The sequence below is a fragment of the Lonchura striata genome, chromosome 3, assembly GCF_046129695.1.
Source record: "Lonchura striata isolate bLonStr1 chromosome 3, bLonStr1.mat, whole genome shotgun sequence".
Classification (NCBI taxonomy): Eukaryota; Metazoa; Chordata; class Aves; order Passeriformes; family Estrildidae; genus Lonchura; species Lonchura striata.
Genome location: NC_134605.1, coordinates 18,499,558 through 18,517,662, shown reverse-complemented (window position 1 = coordinate 18,517,662; position 18,105 = coordinate 18,499,558). Strand labels below are relative to the sequence as shown.

Below are 18,105 nucleotides of genomic sequence, written 5' to 3'. Positions count from 1 at the left end.
CATAAAGGAATCAAGAATGAATACTATTACTAAAAATTTCCCTGAGATCTTCTGTGACTCAAAGAGGTCAGAGAGCCCTCTAAGCATGTCACACAGATGACAGTGCTTCAAGAATCCCAATCCAAACTAGCAAGTGTCACAAGAAAACGGAGTATTCTGATCTTTCATCTGTTATTCCAGTATTTTTTTGCTGAGATGAAACAAATATAATGCAACAGCTATTACTATGATGACATGTAAAGATAGCATAATAAAAAACCCTTCCTTAACATATTCCCCAAAATATATCAGCATGTATAAATTCCATTTAGAATGGTTATACAGCGTGGCAGAGTTATTTATGAGCCATGCCTTTGGGAGACAATAACATAAAACTGCTATTTTGGAAGAAAAAAAAAATAGGATGACTAGTGTTACAGATGGCTGGGAGGTACACAGACTGCCAAGTATTATGGGTCAGATCTTGAGCAGATAGAAATGGGCACTGCTGCAAAGAAATAAATGGTGTAATACTTTTTTTTCCTCCACTTTTGAGCCTTATTCTGCATTCCTTCTGGTAAAAAGCAGAAGTAGATTAATATCTCAATGGAATCAAAACTGGTGTGAGATAAGAATCAGCCTCTACACATTTCTCAGCTCTATCACACAACATTAACCTTCCCTCACAGCCATGTATTAGTGTTCCACGTCTATATTTAATCAAAGGCTTCCTAGAGCTATCAGATATGTCCATTCTGCTTTGCATCCTTGCCTGCACTGCATTCTCCTCTCATCCTGCCAAGGGATAATACTCCTTTTACTTCACAGCAACAATTTGATGCATCTCAAAAGGTACCGAACAACGGATGCTGCTGCTAATGAATCATAGCAGGGAAAGCAGATCTGGGAGGAAGAGTGAAGCCACATGAATCTTGCCAACTGCACTCTTCCTTGTGCAAAGAAACCCCTTGTAAACTTCTCCCCAAAGGTGTTCTGACTGCTCTCAGGCACTGAGGCTGAACAATGGGAAATTAACTGAGGGAATGGCACTCACACCCAGGTTGGTTTTAGCTCCTCTTGGCTTTTGCTGCTACCAGGACGGAACACCAGGCTGGCTGTGAGGAGCTGGTAGAGCAGCTCTCATATTAAAATACTTAGTGTGTGTCCATGAGGGAATATTTTTTGTATAATCCTCTGTATGAATATGCACCAATATCATTATATTGATAAAAGCTATGGTGTGACAGAGCAGTCCTACTGCTCCCTGGCCCTTGCTGCCCAGGTGCTCCACAGTAATCCTGGTGCCTCCAGTAGCGCTCTGTTCTGGCCCTGCCCTCCAGCTCCTGTGTAGGAGGAGGTCACTCATAAGGTCAGACTGAGCCCAAAGGGAGCCTGAGGTGAGCTATGGGCTGGCAGCCCACAGAGGCCATTTCATCCAGCTTTGACAAACTCATTGAGGTTCATTCCATCCTTGATCCATCTCATACCAAGAGAGAGAAAACACACCTGAGCATCAACTGGAGGGGAAGCAAAAATTTAAAGCAAGAATAGAGAAAATCTGTCTCCTAGTCTGCTTCCTGATTAAATAACCCCTTTTTTGAGTGAACCAAGACCTATATCATCACCTCCCAGTAAAGGTCACGCCTGTTAAAATGGGTAACTAATCAAGGTAGACACGCATTGTGCAAGAGCACAGAGAGAACTCCATGTCTGGTGACTTTGGGGATGCTGGAAGGAGCAATTTCCCTTTCACCAGGAGCAGCAGCTCTTTCTGAGTGGCACAGCTGGCACGATGGAGTGCTGCAGGCTTGATACCTGCACAGGACAGAGGATATTCTCATACAGGGATAGTGAGCTCCACTTGCTGGAGGGATGTGCTTTTAATGACACCTTTTATTTCTCGGACACACTTTTTTTATGAGCTCTTCCTTTATGAGGAGCTGTTAAACTTATGGCATCAATTATTTAAAGTCTGGGACTAAGGCAAACCTTTCCAGTAATAGAATGAGGAGACATTAGGGTTCTAGCAATCCCTGCTTCCTTTTTAGTCTTTGGGTTTGGAACAATAGCCTCCCACAGTCATCAGCCAACAACAAAAATACTTTGGGAAAGGTGAGCATCCATCCACACTAGCAACTGTGCTTTCAGTAAGCCTGGTAATGCTCTGAGAACAGCTTGAAAAGGCACCTCTCTGGACAGTCACCAAGAAAAAACCCAGAGAAATTGCAGTGGAGGTCCCAGGTGTCTGAGTGGATTTCGTCTACAGTGGTCTCCAGCAAAGGCTCTCATGTGTTTCATAAATGTTTCTACATGGCTTTTCAGATAGAAAACAGGAGGATAAGTAAGACAGCCCACTCTGGGTAATGAGAGACAATCTGCTTCCCTACTATACCTGGGGTGCTGCTCAAGGGCTATGGCTAGTCCTGGCTGTCATGCCTTGTGCCCAGCCAGCACGGCATGTCACCAGTACTGCTGGTACAGATGATATTGCCCTGGCACATCTTCTAACCTGGGGACTCCATGAGTTTCCCAGGACTATTCTGGGATGCTACAGAACTAAAAGTGCCACCTTTGTTCCTTAAGACATGAATAAAAGAAACTAAGCTTGCTTAACTCTATTTTTACTCCGAGTTTCTACAATAGAAGGCACCCAGAAATTCACACCGCATACTGACTTTTTAACAGCCCAAAAGACAATTCAGTCTTGTATTCCTAAACCACACAGAGAACAACAGTGCCCACATGGTACCTGATTGTGCTTACCGTGGTAATGAAAAAGCCAATCTTCAGGTTTTTTTCATCCTGCACATGCTCGGCGTGTTTTTGCATGAGTGAAATTGCTACATTACAGGTTTTTGGGTTGTGATCTAGCACTTTGAAAAAATACTGAGGGTTTGTTGAAGCTGCACCTGATGAGAAAATGTTAATAGGTTAACAGTAGGCTGAGAGATGTTCCAGCAGTAGCCTGTTGTGTAAGATCTTGCTTGTGTTGACCCAGAGGAACAGGCAGTCACTGCTCCAAGATCCTTTCATTAGAGCAGAGCACTAATGTAGTCACTGCATCAGAAATTGAGGCATCTGGAGGTAAACTAATTGCACATTTATCATTTAGAAATCTTTGGCAAAGTCACGGAAGTCATGTGGATTTCTCAACCCCTCTACATCTGCTTCACCTACATGGCAACATGGCACACTTTCCCAGCAGCAGAAAAGCAGTGGCTCTTGATCAGGCACCTGACCCAGAGGCTGAGCTGGAAAGGACTGTGGCTTTGAGATGATAAAAACATAGAAAAGGACAAAATGGTGCAAAGCTATCCTCTTCTTCCCTGCTGCTAATGTTTGTGATGGACAGACAGAATGTTGAGCACCAGAGGGAATCAGCTGCTTCTTGGCCAAGGCTTTGGTTAACAGGAAGCATTCCTGATTAAAAAAAAAAAATAACAAAATGCCCAAAGTGGAAAAAAAGTACTGAGATGGCAGCAGTGTAGAATTTAAGCCAGATCCCTGTGTTGGGTGGCCTTGAAAGTTGCAAATTCAATGATTGCACTTGGACAGGGACTTTGCTAGAGGGCTGTTGGGAAACAGCTCTAAGGAAAACAGCTCTGCCTGCACACTCTCAGTTCAGGGCCTTCTCTGGAGCTTGGCACACCCCATCTTTCCATTTTGTAGCCCCTTGCCTACAGGAAGCCCCTGCACCTCCTTGCTCATTCCCAGTGACTGTGGTGTGCAGCAGCACAGGCATTGCTTTGTTATCACACCTTGGAGACCTGGTGATCAGGTTAGAAGCAGAAGCCTGAAATCCATAAGCCAAAACCTGTTTGCTGCCAAGTCAAGGACTGTCATTTGAGAAAAAAAGATGCCTCTTCACTGATCAGATACTACCATCCTAGATTAAAAACATAAAGTCCAAACACTGATGCAGCTGTAAAAAAAAAAAAAGTGAGATGAGATAAGATAAAAATGTAAAAATTTACTACTACTGATTGGAGCTTACAATGTCAGAAGAGTTCTTGCACAGGCAGTAAAACCACTGATATTATCAGCACAAAAAGACCTTTTTACCTTAAAAAATAGAGCTTTGTAGCACAATTTTTTTCATTCCATATTTAATTTCAGAGTACTTTTCGCTATGTAAAATCAACAGCATATTTGCCAGACTAGACTTTCTGATGAGGTCCCCAGTAACACCTACTGCAACTGGCTGAAAGAAGATCTACAAGATCATTTTGACTTAAAGAGTCCAGGGTTCCTAAATCACAAGTCTCCCTTTTTAACTCAGCAGCCAGTGCTGTTGCTTTGTTTCTGCCTGTTTAGCTGATAAGTGCTGTAATGGAAAAAGCAGGCATTAACACCTGGCAATCAATACTTGTGCAATTCAGTGCTCAGAGTGAATGTTTCACATCAGTGGAGAGGAGGAGACAACCAGGTGACTGCAGGGAGCATCCATTACCTGAGGAATAGCGGTTCCTCCTGGTGGGAAGGCCTGGCCTCCATAGGTTGGTGTAGCTGTTCAGAGACCACGTTGTTGTGTAGGGCTCATCTCCAAAGTCCAGAAATGTTGGGGTGTTGTTACATATATACAGCCATGAAAACTGCTCCTGGAAGTTCTTACAGGACATCCTGCAGAGAAAGAGGGAAATCTCATCATTCAGTTTAAAACAGAAGAGCATTGCCAACAGGTAAGGGAGGGAATCCTGGCCCTCTACACAGCCCTGGTGGGGCACATTTGGAGAGCTGTGTCCAGTTCTGGGCTCCTCAGTACAAGAGAGGCATGGAGCTCCTGGAGAAGGTCCAGCAGAGGACAACAAAGATGATCAAGGGACTGGAGCATCTCTCTTATGAGGAAAAGGCTGAGGGAGCTGGGCCTGTTCAGCCTTGAGAGGGAACCTCATCAGTGTCAGCATCTGAAGGGAGGGTGTCAGAGGTTGAACCAGGCTCTGCTCCTTGGTGCCAAGCAATAGCACAAGAGGCAACAGGCAGAAACAGATATACAGAAAATTCCACCTGAATAAGAGGAAAAATTCCTTTACTGTGCAACTGACCACACACTGGAACATATTTCCCAGAGAGGGTGTGGAATCTCCCTCACTGGAGTATTCCACAGCCATATTATCACAATCCTGTGCCCTGTGCTCTGGGATGACCCTGCTTGGGCAGGAGGCTGGACCAGATGACCCACGGTGGTACCTTCTTCCACTCTGTGATTCTGTGAAGACACCAGTTAGGTATCCACAATCACCCCATGTCTTTAAAAAGGGATTGCTGAGGGCACTGCAGGCACCTGCAGCTCTGCTGGCTGCTACCTTGCAGGAGAGCTCAGCTCTCAATGCATTTTGGGCTGCCCCAACTGCCCCTAATGCCCCAGGGTAAACCACAGGGCATGTGCAGGGGTATCTTGCTGGAGCCCTGCCACCTCCAGCACACCTTCGCCACTGTCCCTTGCCCTTGTACCTCCACAGTGTTCTGTCCCACGCTCATGCTTCATGTGTGTATTTCAGACCCACCTGTTGTTGCCCTGCTTTCCTCAGAGCCCCACAGGGCACGTGTGCACTTTCTGAATAATCAGTTTTTCTGAGGGACAGCCCATGCATGGCTAAGCTGTATCTGGGAGCAACCAGAGGCAGTGAAAAGCCACAAGCACCTGCAGAGCAATCAAGTGCACAAGCTCAGTGACCTGCTTAGCCAACTGTCCCCTTCAAGCATCTGTCAGTCCAGAGTTCAAACCACATACTTTATGAGGAGTGGTGGTGTGACAAAATGACCAGGTATCAGAGGGTTGGATTTTTAGTTCTCTCACTTTTCTTTTTTTTTTTTCATCAGCCTGTCACTTAATCTTGGCCAACTCAATTTTTTCAGGTCTTGTTTTCACTGAAACCACAGGGTCAGGACAATCTCTAGTTTGCTGCTTGCACATAGCTAACTCAGGGTGCCTTGAGTCACCCCAGAAACAGAGAACTGCCAAAATTACTTTTGTTGGTCTCAGATTCAGTCAAAGAGAGAAACTGAGAGTTTCTAACCAGGCAGAAGCCTGGGAATCTGTTGGAAAAGAATGTAAATAATCCCTTATCTCTTGTTGTTCACATTGTTTATAGTTAAGTTCTACCACTGTGTGTCATGCACTGTGCACCAATGGTGTGGTTGTTTTCACTTCAGGACCAATGGAGTTGATCTGTACAAAGCTCTGTATAAAGAGTGATGCATTTTGAAATAAATCAGAGTTATACTCTCAGCCTTCTGAAGTGGAGTCATGTCATTCCTGTCCTGCCTCAACAGTGTCACACTTTTTCCATAATGAAGGTGAACAGAAAACTCAGTAGACAAAGGATCAATAGGGAAATACCAGAATTCTCCATCATCCTTATTTCTGAGGAGGGCTTCTCTGTATTTAGGCTCAACATGGTCCCATTGAGGAGACCTGCAAAAAAGAACAAATCAACAAGATGTGAGGCACAATTTTTCATCTTTGGCCTGTTCCTCTAACCAGCCTGTCAGGCCATGAGGGATCAGGAGAGGGGAACAAACTGTGCATTGGAAACAGAATTGTGTGTGATAACTTCACAGCAAGGCCAGCAAATGAAGCTCTGTGCCTTTGCTGTGCCTGAGCTGCCCAGCCTGGGGTGGGGAATCCTCCCTGCTGTTCTGGTCACCTGTCCCCGTGCTGGAGAGGTTAGTGAGGCACCAAGCCACAGCACTCTGAAGCACTGGTATTCCACTGACATGAAGAGAGCACATTACCCAGTCAAATGTGTTGTTTCCAAGCAGCATGTTTATAATTAAGTGATAATTGTACTTTCTGCCGAGTTTAAGATAAATAAACAGCACGTGAATCAATAATTTATTGATCTGTGCAGCTTACCTGTGAATGTGCTACGGACATTTCAATTACACTTAGGATTGTAGTCCACCCTTCCAAAAGGATGGGAGGATGCTGCCTGAGCAGAGAGTTGTTATCCTAGTCTTAGACACATCTACACAACCCACCAACCCCTCCAGATGCAACACTCCAGCCTGATTTTTCTCAGCAGAGTGCCTGTGTGTAGTCCTAGGGAGGGTTGGGATGCTATTAAATAACCTAACAGTGGCACAAGAACATCCCTCTAATCATGGAAACACTGATGCAATTCCAAAAGGAAAACTAAGATCTATTTATTTACAAAATACTGTTGCAGTCTATATCATTTCTTTCTTTAAGAAGGAGATGTTAGATTATCACACAGGCAGCAAAGTGGTCCTTGCATCCCCAAAGCTGCATGAAGGATCCAAAAGATTAGTTGAAGCCATTCCCTGGCACTTTGCCTGGAATAACCAAGGACCCATCCTGTCCCTCTGTGTCAATACTGCCCTGCTCCATGGACTTCCCAGAGTCACTCTCATGGGAGCAGAAGAAAGAGGAGGAAGGTGAATGTGTGATTTCTGCAGAAGAATTCAACAGAAGGAACCAGCCAGTATCTAAGGACATGGTCAAAGCTTGCTCCAGGAAGTAAGAGCTCTTTCATCCATGACCTCTGTAGAATTATGCACTGGGTAAAATGCATACGCATGGACAAGAAGGGACACCTGAGCCTAGCAAGGCTGCATTAATTTTCCCTGGATTGGATTTCTGCAGGCAGTTGCTATGCAGATGGAAATGATGTTCATAATGAACTGATTTGGAAATATCTGTTTAGTTAAAATGGGTGCAGGGCAGAAGTTTTCTTATAAAAGATTGATTCCCTATGACATTAAAGCTTTAAGACCCTACTTATCACTCCAGGGCCCCTTCCACTCCCCATGGCCCCATGGATTCCAGATCCTGATGATATGTTTCCAGCCATTCTTGTAAGGGATCTGTAAAGACGAAAGAAAAACAAACTAAGTCACAGCTTTTCACAATTGTGATATTCAGTGAAGAGAAAGGTAATAAAAAGGAACTTCCTCTACACCTTAGAGACCAGATTTAACCTCTGATCTCATTTTCCCAGCAATGAAAAATCAGTGCCTTCTGCTACACTGCAAAGGAATGATGTGTGAGAGAAAACAGCACCCATTTTGCTTTCCCGAGGATAGTGATTAGCTGACACAGAGAGAAGCAGCAGCATTCCTGTCACACTGCATGAATTCAACAGCCTTGGGAAATTCCAGTGCCTAATTCTGCACATCTGATGCTGTGAGTCAGCAAAGGCTGAGACTTTGAGGAATGAGGTCACCAGACTGCCTGGAGTGAAAGCCAACATTCAGCAAAGAGAGTGGATGACAAACAGAACCTGTGGGTCTGTATCTACAATGCTGTGCTTTGCAGCAGCTGGGGTTTCTGGTGCTTTCCTCCTTTTGTTGCCACTGATTTAAATCAGAAGCAATTAACTTTTGCCAGTGAAACCAAAATGGTAGAAACGGAGAGGCAAACCTTTGTTTTCTAGCTCTCCTTATGCACACAGGCGGTGTTGGAAACAATATTATAGCAGTCTCTTCCCAGGCAAAGGCCCAGCCTCTAATCATTTCCCCTCAGGACAACCCCTTGGATGTCTTGGCACTTCGTTAAGTGGGGCAAAGACTGTTTCTCCTCTCTCACACATCAGGAGCAGCAGGAAGCTGGAACAGCCTACTTCTCCTCCAGCAGAATTGGGCACTCTTCTGCCCCTGCCCTGCAAAGAGACATCTGGGGCTTTCTCTGGAGTTTGGCAACCCCCATCTTTCCATTTTGTAGCCCCTTGCCTCCAAGAAGCAGCATGCTGGCTGTGATGATAGCATAAGCATGCCATGGCACGAGAAAACTAACAGAGAGCGGGATAAGGGAGAAAGTAGCTTAGGGAAAGCAACATCCCCTTTCCAAGGTATTTTAGGTTCCAAGATACAAACGTTTTGTAGCTATCTTGCTTGACAGCTTAGCTATTGTTTGGTTTCTTTCTTCACTGTTAACTCTCCCTGTGTGCACTACAGCTTACTGGGCTAAGCCATGTTCTGACTTCTGGCTGTAAAAAATCCTTAATTTCTTTTGATCCATGTGATAAATTTGTTTTCAGATCATCAATATTAATATTCAGCCAGGAGCAGTTCTGCATGAGTACAACAGCTTTAAAAGATGGAGAAATGCTGTTCTTGAACCAGCGATTTACTTTTCATACAGTGATTTTTGGCAGCTTGTGATTGAGCTGAACAAATGTAGATTTGCATCATATGACAAATCCCACAATTTCAGCCAGTGCTTCTACTTGCATTTGAAACACGAAAGCGCATTTTTAAAGAGTCAGCATGGAACAAAAATCTCCAGAAATCTCCATATTTGACACACTGGTATTGTATTGTATTTGGGACACACTGCTGAGGTACCCCAAAACAAGAGTAAATTTCAGTTGCATTTTCCATTAGAAAACAACATATATTCAGATATCCTCCCTCTTTTTGTTGTGCCAGAGTCCTTCCATCTCTTGGAATTTGAACTATGTGCTTTCAACAATCCCCCCTGAGTGTGAAGCTAATTCACATCACTCTGATGGGAACAGCAACACAACCACCCTGCAGTAGATCATCAGTACAAGATCTCCAGGCAGGAGCAAGTCCCTGACCTTACCTTCACAGCTCCTGTGATGGTGTAGGCATGGCCCTGTACAATCCCATTCCTCAGCTCTATGTTCCTCCTTGACTGCAGAAGGGAGAAAGCACAGCTTTTAGCTCCTGCCACACCACACAGACACAGCCACCAGCTCCCAGAACTGTCATTTGCCACAGCACTAAATAAAGCCTTGGGTCTGACCACAACAGTATCTCAGAGATAATCCAGAGGAATGTGGCTGCTATTCCCACTGCAGCTATAAGCAACCCAGGAAATTTAACAAAGCTATAGATCTACGCTTCTTTGCAAGTCCTTCCACGACGCAGAGCTGCTGCAACTGCAGAAAGACCTGGACTGGGTGACTTGCAGTCAGACTTGGGGACTGCAGAATTTCCCTGCCACCCACAGCCAGGTCAGCCACCTGAGCTGAGGGAACAGTCCTTGGCTTGTTTGCAGCTGCCAAGCTTCCTGTCCTGAGGAAGCAGGCACCTCAGGAGCAGTGTCACACACTTCACAGACACATGTCACATGCTGTAGGGGAAGCCTTGGGGACATCTTGTCAAAGGTTCTTGCTGAATATCACAAAGCCTTTTGCAACTTCCCAGCACTAATGCCAGTAAGCCTGCAAGCCACAATGAGAGAATTACATCCTTTCACAGAAGAGAGGTGTGTTTTGGCCTTGCCAGAGCTGATCACAAAGTTAGGAGGCTGAAATCAGGCCTGCTGGAAGAGGACACCACTCTACTGCAGTGGAATTAGCCAAGAGAGAAGCTACAGCCCCCTGTGGGACAGAGCAATCCATCTACATCTGCCCAAATGCCTTTACAGTGCTTACCAAATAATCTTATCCACTTTCTGCTGCCAAGATCACTTCAGGCATCCATAAACTGCAACTATTTTACAGAGTGATTATGGCTTTCCTTTTCCCCTCCAAAGAGAAGCCTTTGTGCAAACACAGTGAACCAAGAGAGGCTGTGTGACTCACCTGGCCTGAGGTGCTGCACCCCATGAGACACCGAGATTTGTCAGCTGCTTTCAGGATCTCCTCCAGATCAGGAGGTGGGTCCTTCAATGAAAACTGCACTTGGACTCCACCTGTGAGGTCTACTAAAGCATCTGAAAGGTAACCTCCATTCAAGTTCTGGTAGGAGCCTTGTAGCCTATGGAAAAATTTAAAAATATTTTTAAAAAAGGAAAAAATAAGAGAGAGAGGTGTTAATGAATCCTTACACTGTTTTCATAAACAATACACAGTGCTTGCTTTAAAAATGAATGTGTGCATTGAGGTGGTGAGCACAGGGGAGCTGGGGTGTGCAGACATTGTGGCCAGGTAATGAAAGGAAACATGATCAAAATACTTGGCCAGGCACAACACATGCCCTGCAGAAGGAAGGAGACAAAGGGGGAGCTTTTTCTATGCTTTCATCCCCTTCTGAGGCATCTGTCCAGAGCCATTCACAGACAGTGGAAAATAATAAGGTGCATCTCATGCCAAGACAGGCATTTTTGGGAGATGAGCTGCATCTCATCATGAAGCATCCAGTTTCTCTTTTCTGAACAGGAAGGGAGCCAAGGATGACTAGATCAAATGGATGTTTCAGGTCAAATAGAGCTGAACTGTTACTTTCTACATCCTACTTATACAGGACTCTTCACAAAAATAACCAATATTCCTTTTGCAAATGAGAAAAAGGAAAAGAAAGGTGAAGGTATTTACCCATGCTTCCAGGACAAGGCAGAAATGGGTTCTCAGCACTGTTCCCAGTTCACTCTGCTAGAGTGCAATAATAGGATAATAATTTAATATTGCCAACACAGCCCTTGTTGTTTTTATCGTGTGGTTTTTATTGAGACAGCAAATAAGCTGGAACATGCTGTACTTAGAGCAGGTAGAGCATGCTGTTAAACCCCACCATACACACTGTATTTAATGAATGTAATCAAATGAACTCTGCAGCTAATTGTATTTTGAAGAGTTGTCCTTGTCTTACACTGATGAAAAGAATTTGTCTTGGGCACTGGGGAATAACCTCTCCAATGGGAATCTCATAAACAGCATTGCTTGCAACTTTAATTTAATAGAGGTTTGGTATGCATTGTAATTAAAATCTTATGCAGCAAATTGATACTGAATCCTGAGTCAACTTTCCTGAGATATCTTAGGGCAAAATGCATCCTCTTCCTGAGCTGTTCTCATGATGCTTAAACATTTGCTTATTCCTGACCAAATCTGCCAAAATTATTACCTCTTTTCTTCACCTCTTCTTCACTGCATTGCAAATTCTACACCAGCCTCAGGTACCAAGTTCCAGCCCCTCATACCACCCCTAACACAGGACTTTTTCTTTAGCATTTTTAATAATGAGAAATGGGCAAATGCTAAGGGTCCACAATCCAATTCCTTCTCTCTCCAGAGGATTAAAAAAAATTTATATCTTTATTAGGCATTATTTACCCTGCATACTCTGGGACCTCATCTAAGAGCCAGAGCTCTCTGTGAAGTGAGAGCTGATCAGAGAGTCCTTGGAGTGCATGTGTTGTGCTTGGGAATGTTCTTCTGTCATGCTTCCTTTCATTTCCTGCTCCAAATATCCACATGATCTCTGATTAGTGACTGTAAACACAAGTAATCCGTGCTTAGACTCTGCAGCCTTAAACAGAGGACAACACAGAAAGGAAAACAAAGACAAAGAAGTTTGCCTGAAATCAGGAGGGCATTCCAGACCCTTTCGTGTCACCACTGCCCTGCTCATTTTGCTTCTCAGGCATTAACATCCCAGAGCTGAACTGGGTGGATTTAGGGCTGGGTAGAGTTAGGTCTAACCCAAGGCCAACATCTCCAGTTTATGTTTACTCTATGTTTGCTGCAGCCAACATAAGCACAGTACCACATAGGCAGCTGTCAGCCTGAACTCTTTCCTCTGTGCTTTGCACAAGGCAGAGGGTGAAACCACCCACTGAAAGCATTCAGTGCTGGGTGGAAGAACAGACCAGGTGTATTTACTTGGCATAAGCTTTTTCCAGCAGGGATGGCCAGAATTCATTTGAAGTTCGGGGGTGTACAGACAGGTATCTTCCATTTAGGAATGGCAGCCGGTCATCTATCACTACATCCACCCATTCTCCATATTGCCAGAACTGGAAGTAAATGAAATAAAAATGTATTTTAAAAAGAGATAGAGAAAACAATGGGCCTCTTTTAAGCACTAGTGTCCATGCCAAGAAAAATCCTCCTGAACTAGCACAGGAATGAACCTAAAGCATGGATATGTGCAAGTTCTCTCCTGAACTGCCTCAGGCTAATGGTCCCCATTGTTAAACAAGCCACCAATTGGCTGGATGTCCCAGTGGCAGGGGAAGTCCTTGGGGAGTATAGCTAGTCCTGCAATCAGTGGGAGCAGAGATTCAGCATGGGGAATATGCTAATATTGTTGGGCAATAGCAAGATTTCAAGAAGATAAAGAATGATTCAACAGGTGGATTCCATGAGCCTCTCTCCTCAGCCACACCTGGGTTTTTCCCCACAGTGTAGCTCTTGGCCAGAGAGGCTTTGTCAAGATCCAGCCTCTAAATTTCCTTTCCTCTGTGTTTCAATTAAGACTCTGACACGCTGTCATGGATGGAGACAGTGTAGTGACTAAAGACTGTTTTGAGGTGTTATCCATCTCCTTGATGGATGAGAAGGACACAGGCAGTCTCTCCAGCATGTGGACAGAGCAGGTGTTTCTCCAGCTGATCCAGCTGATGAAACTTTTTTAAGAGAAAAGACAGGAATAGAGATCTGCAGGGATGAACTAAAGGAGCCATTTCCAGAGTCATTAGCAGATTAATGTAGCTTAGCATGATTTGAAATCATAAGAGGCCAAGCTCTTATTTGCAGTAATGCTAAGGACTCTAGTGGAAGTATGCCAGCAATAGATTTAGTCTAGCATGATTTTATTTCAACAGCTTTGGTCAATGAAAAACCCCAAAATGAGCTGTTCTGCTAGAAAAGCACAAGACCAGATCTGCCCAGCAGCAAAGCAGCTTACAGACTGCTCTGCTGAAAGCAGGTCTGATCCTACTTACACTTCTGCCTCACCCTTCCTACACTGGTGGTGGCAGGAGGCAGCAGGATTAGGACCTCTACCTTGAGCTCCAGGAGAGCTCTGGGGCTTCTGCGTGATGTTGGCTTGGGGAAAAGCCTTCCACTGGCTGTCCTCTGCCTGAAGGAGAGACAGGCAAAAGGACTGTCCAAAAGGAGCTGTCCTTTCAGTCACCTAAGGAGCCCTTCTGCCACCAGCCAACACCTAGGAGCAGGTCTGTGTGGAGAAAAGGTGTGATGTCTAGGGATGCCTCCCCCCGGGGATTCATGTGCAATCACAACAGGTAAATAAAAAGAACATACAGAACTCGCTGTGGGGATTAATGCAGTCCAAACCCACTGAGTGATGTTTTTCCAAAAGTCAAGTTCCTTGGCCATGTTTTCTAGGGAGCTCAAGCTTTAAGACTGGCTGAATGCAGCACTGTTTTTTTCCTGACTGTCACAAACCTTCAGATGGTGGTCTCATCTGAGCTCACAAGGACAGGAAAAGCCACAGTGGGAAAAATAAAACTCATGAGAAATCCTAGAGTGCTCTGGAAGTACAAGATTGGTACAGGAGAAGCCATTCTCCTGCTTTCATTTTTTGGCTTGAGTCTGGCTTAATGAAATTTCTTTATATTCCTTTATGGGATTTAAGTACTGCAGCTGTGAATGTGATAGTAAATAAAGCGAAGAATTGCTATTTAGGCAGGATGCAAAGAGGGAAGTTCTTTGCCTTCACATTTATGATAAGCTTTTTAAATCAGGACTTTATTTTCCTGAGCTTAAGAGAAAGAAAAAGAAATGGACAGTCCCAAAATGACAACAACACATCTAGGGTCTGGATGGTCAAAGAGGGAATGCTGTGGGGTTATTTTGGGGTTATATTTCCTTCCCAGACAGAGATCTTAGAATAAACCAGTTCTGAAATTGAGTAAGGAGAAAATCACATGACTATCAACTAACATTAACCTTTTGTACAGTGTTAAAAAGCACTTTTTGGATGTTTCCTGAAACTGAGGTCTTGACCATTTATGGTCTTTAAAGATTTCATCTCTTTCTTCCTGAAAGCAGGGACATTAACACCCAGGACAGATCCCTCCACTTGTGAATTGATGCTCTGTGCAATAACCTCCTGTAGTCCCCTGGAGAACACTTCTGATTTTTTCCCAAGCTGAGGTGCTGCTCCTCACTGTCACAAGAAGTGACAGCTCTGCCTCATAGGCACTACAGCTTCTATGGCAGAGAAAGAGATTCCTATACAAACATGGGATCAACTTAATCCCTGGGGAAATAACATCACTGTAATTATTCCCTAGATAGAAACATTGCCCACTTTAACTACTAGCTGATGAAGTGCTTAACACCCTTGACTCTTGTACAGCTTGTGAGGTACAGGAACATTGGAGCAGCCCCTTGTATTCCTGAGAGGCAAGATGCTCCAGTTCCAAAATGGTGGGGGAAAAGTTATAAGCTAAAATTTTTCTATTAGCATATGATACGCCTTGTTTGCAATTCTTCACTGAACTGAGGACTAGTTGCTTAGCCTGTGGATGGCAGTAAAATATCTTTGATGGAATAATTGAAAGGCATTGCAGAGAAGCATTTCCATTCAGAGGAGCTTTCTCAGGGGTTTATTGCTCAAGGAAAGCCAGAAACAGTTGCATTGATTTGCAGATGAGATGACAGGGGAAACATTTTCAAATACTGTAAGGTATTTATACTGCTTAAGATTTAAGGATTGTGCCTAACTAATCTTTTCAAAGCTCCCATGAAAGACAATCTAGCTTCCATCCTTTTAATGTGTTTTAAGCAGACTGGTGTCCCTTCAGCTGGTTTATCTCACACAGTGTGTCAGTGTATGCTGGAAATGGGCCAAGATAGAAACATCTGGTATCCTAAGGAACAGAGGAACAGAGCAAAATTTAGACTGTCCACAAGATAATCCTCCTGGTGCTGCTCCACAAGAGCCTAGAAGGTCAAAGAAGTCCCACTGCCAGAGCTCTTTGTTTGGTGCTGAACTGCATAAAACAAAAGAGATTCATGAAATAAGGGGGATGAGGAATGGCTGAGTTTATCCAGATTTTCTCCACATCCAGTTTAGTTTCTGGAGTTTAATGGTGCTGCAAGCTCTTCTAATCCCACCAGATATTTGTTTGACTCAGACACAAGCAAGCAGAGCCTGGCAGTTGCTACCCGAGTCAACCTCCTGGGAGATTCAGACAATTTTAGGAGTTGGTAGAAAGTGGGATTTACTAAAAAGCCTTGTTCCTCTCTCTGAAACAAATCTCTTTTCAAAATATCAAAAGCCTGTTCCTCTGATCTGTCTCCAAGGATTTGTAATTTCCAGCCGTTTCAACAAGCTAAAAGGGCAAGGTGAAGTGGGAAAACAGAAAATGAGCCCAAATAGATAGTGCAGGTGAGATGACAGCCATAACAGACTGCCCAAATCAAAGCAGCCACCAGAATGCCATCTAAAACATATATGTACACAAATCTATCTGAACAGCTGGTACCACTGCCTTTGCAGTCATAACTTTCAGAAAAGGGCATCAAATTCCCTGAAGTGCAATGGCACCACCTGGAGCACAAGGAATCATTTAAAAATTCAGGATTTTGTTCTGGAATGGGAGTCAGCATTGAAGAACCAAAGCATTCAAGAGTGTTGGGGTGTGGGGCTGCAGCTTGGACCCCTCTGCAATCCAACCAGCCAAGCTCAAGTGGTACCAACACCACAGGGAATACATACCCGGAAATGAAAAATCCCAGCATAATCATCCTGGAATCCTTGGTCCTTGGGTAAAACATTTTCCAAAAAGTGTTTTCTCAGTGTCAGGGAGCCCAGGGCAGCCAGCATCCAGCAGTCACCTCAGGGGAGGGAAGAATCCGGTACATTCAGTCAGTTTCTTGCTGTTCTGGATCACAGCTGACTCTTTAGAAAGGGAATGAGCTGCAACATCTAAGAACCGCTTTGCTAAAAGCAACCAACGTTCTTCTGTCTCCTTTTCCCCTCTCCAAAATGCTGAAACACTACCCAGGATTCACCAGCAATGTCCACCCTGCTGTCACCCAGCCACCCTTTTCTCCTATCACGCTGCTCCTATCTTTTGCACTCATGTTGAGACTTGCAGTCCAAAACACTCTTTAAGAAACCTTCAAACTTCTCAGTGGAGTGAGAAATGGAAAGGCATTTCTTTCTACATGGGAGCAGAGCTGCTCCCAAAGACAAACATGGTCAAGGAGTACAAGATGGAACTGACACAGGGTGCAAACACATACTCTGATACTGGGTAAGTATGGCTGGAATTGAACGGAAATATCCACAGGAAGGAAAACACTGGCAGCCCCAGTGGCAGTTCCATCCATTCAGATGCAAAGAAAATTCAGCCCTACAGAAGTTGGAGCCGCACCTATTTACCTACTTACACTTAACTGTGTTTTGGCAGAGCTCACCCTATGTCGGGGGTGGCTCCGTGTGGTGGAAAAATCTCTCCTCCAACCTGTGCTTTCAAAAAAAGGCTCAGAAGTCTTCTGTGGTTCAGTCTCAAGGTAGTTTACTGCAAGTTATCTAAAAGATTTTCTTCTTGAGCTGCTGTGGTCTGCTCAGCAGCTCAGGTAGAGGCACACACATCCCTGACACCCTCTCTGTCTCTGTCTTCTTCTTCTCTCCCCCTGCCCAGGGCTGCTGCTATCTTTTATATGGTACATTACGTGTTAAATGTTTATAGTTTTTCCCCAATGCCTACTACCTATATTAAATGGTGCTTTTCTACTCTAAACCAATCTGTGAGTGCCAACATCACCAAGAACATGGAGGAAAGGAAGAAGAAAGAGGGAGGACAGGACAGGCCCAAATCCCTCCATATTAAAACTTCTGACCCCCATGTACAAAACCAAAACCCCCCTGTACAAGACTTAAAACCCCCCTGTACAGCACTCAAAAATTCTTCCCTTTACTTTGTGACTACTTCTACCATAATATCTAAACTTTTGTGACTTCTTGTTCTTCCTGCAAGGTTGGTAACTCATTCCATGGTTCAAATCCAAAATCACAGCTGTTTCCAGCTGCCTGCCAGGGTGTCAAATGCTTCTGACCTGGACCCAGAACATCCAAAAATGTCTGAGGGAAATTTTGAGTTCTGACAGTGTTTGACCCTTCTTCCTGAAGCATCTACCTGATCTCAGCTGGATCTCCATTTCTAAGCTTGGCCTTACAAAGACAGAAGGCAGGTGCCAGACAAAAGTAACAAAGATTTGAGCTGCTGCATTTGGGAATCCTGTTAAATATCTGCAATAAGTTGTGTGTGGACTTGTGCCAGTCTAGATTGACCTGCAGTGATTGTTTACTGCAGCTACCCTGGTCAACATCTTCCCACCGAGCACTTGGAACACCCCAAAGCAGTCACAAGTTATTGCTTTGTGCAGATTTCCAAATCAAGAATATCACCTTACCTATTTCTCCTTGCATGATGTCAAATCTGCTAACTCCATCTCTGATCAAATAAGGATTTCTCTGAAATTCCTGGAGGAAAGA

At 44.3% G+C, this 18,105-nt stretch overlaps 1 protein-coding gene across 1 annotated transcript in view; it reads right to left on the bottom strand.

Annotated features, from left to right (window-relative positions):
• The window catches only part of CAPN13 (calpain 13), a 66,185-nt gene that overhangs the window by 14,138 nt on the left and 33,942 nt on the right, over window positions 1-18,105 (bottom strand). Inside the window, exons 4-12 of the mRNA XM_077781783.1 lie at window positions 18,024-18,093; window positions 16,321-16,439; window positions 12,513-12,646; window positions 10,494-10,668; window positions 9,527-9,598; window positions 7,721-7,806; window positions 6,320-6,394; window positions 4,430-4,599; window positions 2,743-2,888 (exon numbers count right to left, since the gene is read on the bottom strand). Coding sequence (XP_077637909.1) covers window positions 2,743-2,888; window positions 4,430-4,599; window positions 6,320-6,394; window positions 7,721-7,806; window positions 9,527-9,598; window positions 10,494-10,668; window positions 12,513-12,646; window positions 16,321-16,439; window positions 18,024-18,093 — 1,047 coding nt within the window. The remainder of the gene's footprint in view (window positions 1-2,742; window positions 2,889-4,429; window positions 4,600-6,319; window positions 6,395-7,720; window positions 7,807-9,526; window positions 9,599-10,493; window positions 10,669-12,512; window positions 12,647-16,320; window positions 16,440-18,023; window positions 18,094-18,105) is intronic.